The 2,292-nt window shown below is 63.4% G+C and overlaps 1 protein-coding gene across 1 annotated transcript in view; it reads right to left on the bottom strand.

Moving 5' to 3' along the window:
* Positions 1-5: 5 nt before the first annotated feature.
* Positions 6-2,292, bottom strand: part of CSF1 (colony stimulating factor 1 (macrophage)) — a gene marked incomplete at both ends in the record, with an annotated part of 3,601 nt that continues 1,314 nt past the window's right edge. Inside the window, 4 exons of the mRNA XM_010178587.1 lie at positions 6-67; positions 947-1,124; positions 1,336-1,515; positions 1,799-1,861. Of these exons, the coding sequence (XP_010176889.1) occupies positions 6-67; positions 947-1,124; positions 1,336-1,515; positions 1,799-1,861 (483 nt within the window). The remainder of the gene's footprint in view (positions 68-946; positions 1,125-1,335; positions 1,516-1,798; positions 1,862-2,292) is intronic.

The raw sequence follows: 2,292 nt of genomic DNA, 5'->3' as shown, positions 1-2,292 counted from the left end.
AGGGAGGGCTGGGTGGCAGAAGGGAGGGCAGGGGACAGGCAATTGCAGTCGGGATCTGTCCCCACACCTGAAAGAAGCAGAGAGAAGAGAGGGCCGTGGGGTCAGCAGCCTCCAAGAGGGGCAGAGCCAGCAGGTTCAGGCTCAGGGGCAGCGTCTCCGTCCTTCCCCACAAGCGGGACACGCAGATTCCCCCTCCCCCAAAATGAAGAGAGAGCGGAGGTGAGGCAGGGAGCAGGCAGGGACAGACGTGGTGGCACAGAGGTGACAAGCAGGGGCAGGATGGAGCAAAGCCACATCACCGGGTGCCCCAGCCGGCAGCAGCGGGGTCATCCACAAGGGCAGGAGCCGGGCACACGTTTAACGTCCACCGTGGCACAGAGACACGGACATGGCTGGGACACACGGACGGCAGCCGGACGTCTCCTCGGCGGGCATGCAAACACAGCACGGGCGCTTGCCAAAGCACGGGCTCTTCCACCCTGGTGGGCAATGCTCTCCCCAGGGAAACTGAGGCACGGGGCCAGCTGAGGTGATATAGCCAAGGTCATGCAGGGCATCAGTGGCACAGGGGTCCCGGCTCCTCGATTTCTCCGTGTTAACGCTCAACCCGGGCACTGGGGCTTGGAGACGAAGCTGAGCCGGATGCCTCCAGCCGATGGAGACGCCTCCTTATTCCTCAGCACCACTCTCTGGCCTTGTTTCCACCAGGATTCAGCCCAAATCCCACCCCCAAACGCTGGCCAGCCACTTCTTGACCCAAACACAGAGCTCTGACACATCGCCAAGGCCACCCCGCGGGGACGGCCACCAGCCGAGCGACACAGAGGGGGACCAACGCAGACACGGGCTGTGCCCACGGCGCCCGCGTGTGCCACGGACGGGCACGCACGGCTCTCAAGCTGCTCCATGCAGGCGTGCCCAAGCCCCGCACGGCTCAGGGTCTCACCTGGGGAGGATCCGGCTTTTTTGGGGCCCACGCAGGTCCTGCGGTAGACGTGGCTGCAGTCCCTCTCGAAGGTCTCCTGGTTCTGCAGCAGCTGGTTGATGTCCTGGAAGAACTGCTTCACAAGCACCAGCATCTCGTACGGGGAGGTGGTGAACTCCTCGAAGCACATCTGCGAGAGCTGGGGGAAGAACCGGGATCAGCATCGGCTCCATGACAGCGCCGGGCACCCGGTGTCACCACCACGGGGTGCCACAGTGCACCCAGGGAAGGCTTTGCCCCCTCCATCGCACCCCATTCGAGGTCCTGCCCTCCGGATGCTCTGCACACCCAAAGATGAGGGCTTAGTCTCCCCATCCCAATAGATGTGGTGCCCCAGCGGGATGCCGTACCCTCCTCTCCTCCTCCTCCTCCTCCCTGATGCAGGGGTCGACGTTCTCGTCGATGCGGCTGTACATCCTGCGCACCATCTGCATCTTCCTGGCGTTGGGCGAGTTCTCCTTGAACTCCGTCCGCTCCAGGATCTTGCCCAGCAGTGGAAAAGCGGCTTTCACGTAGCAGACGGAGTCGTTCTGCAAGGAACACCCCCCAGAACAAGTGAGATTGGGTACAGGATGGGCAGAGGCAGCACCACCCAGCCCACTCTGCTTGGGGGAAACTGAGGCACAGAGACATAACGTGCCTTCCTACGGTGCTGCGGGATGCCCAAGCTGGGACTCGACAGGGCAGGATGGGTCCCTCCCGCAAAGGGGGACAGAATAGGGGAGCATGGGGACATGGGGACCCCCCTGTGCATCAGCCAGCCCTGGTCCCTGTCCCCTTTTGTCCCCCGGTGCTCAGCGTGGAGCCACTCACCAACAGCGTCTTATTGATGAACTTGAAGGAGACTCTGCCCGGGTGCTGCATCTGGGTGTCAGCCTGGAAGGAGAGAGCAGGGAGTCACCCCACGGGGACAACGCAGCGGGAAGGGGCAGCGGAGCCAAAACCAGCACCCTGAGAGCATGAGGGGGTGCCTGAGCCCCCCAAATCCACAGGGTTAGGGGGGTTCTGCTCCCACCATCCTCCTCCTCGCACAGACACTCCCCTAAGGCCAAACCTCTGCAGGGATGAGCCCAGGACTCCCCTCCCCCGCAGTGGGGATGCCTGCTCCTACTCCCCCTCTCTTCCTCCTCCTCTTCCTCTTCCTCCCAGCCCCGCTCAATTCTCCCCCCTCTACTCTGCAGAAGAGCATCCTGCCACGCCGGAGGTGGCCGTGACACCCAGGTCACAGCATCACCCAACGCCAGGGTCCCCCACGCCGCCACCCTTTCCGATGGGGGTAAAAACCCACCCCAAACAAGCCCCTGGTC

The sequence above is a fragment of the Mesitornis unicolor genome, unplaced genomic scaffold (genome assembly GCF_000695765.1).
Source record: "Mesitornis unicolor isolate BGI_N332 unplaced genomic scaffold, ASM69576v1 scaffold42270, whole genome shotgun sequence".
Taxonomy (NCBI): domain Eukaryota; kingdom Metazoa; phylum Chordata; class Aves; order Mesitornithiformes; family Mesitornithidae; genus Mesitornis; species Mesitornis unicolor.
The sequence above is the reverse complement of the archived record's forward strand: the minus strand, read 5'-3'. Positions and strand labels throughout refer to the sequence as shown.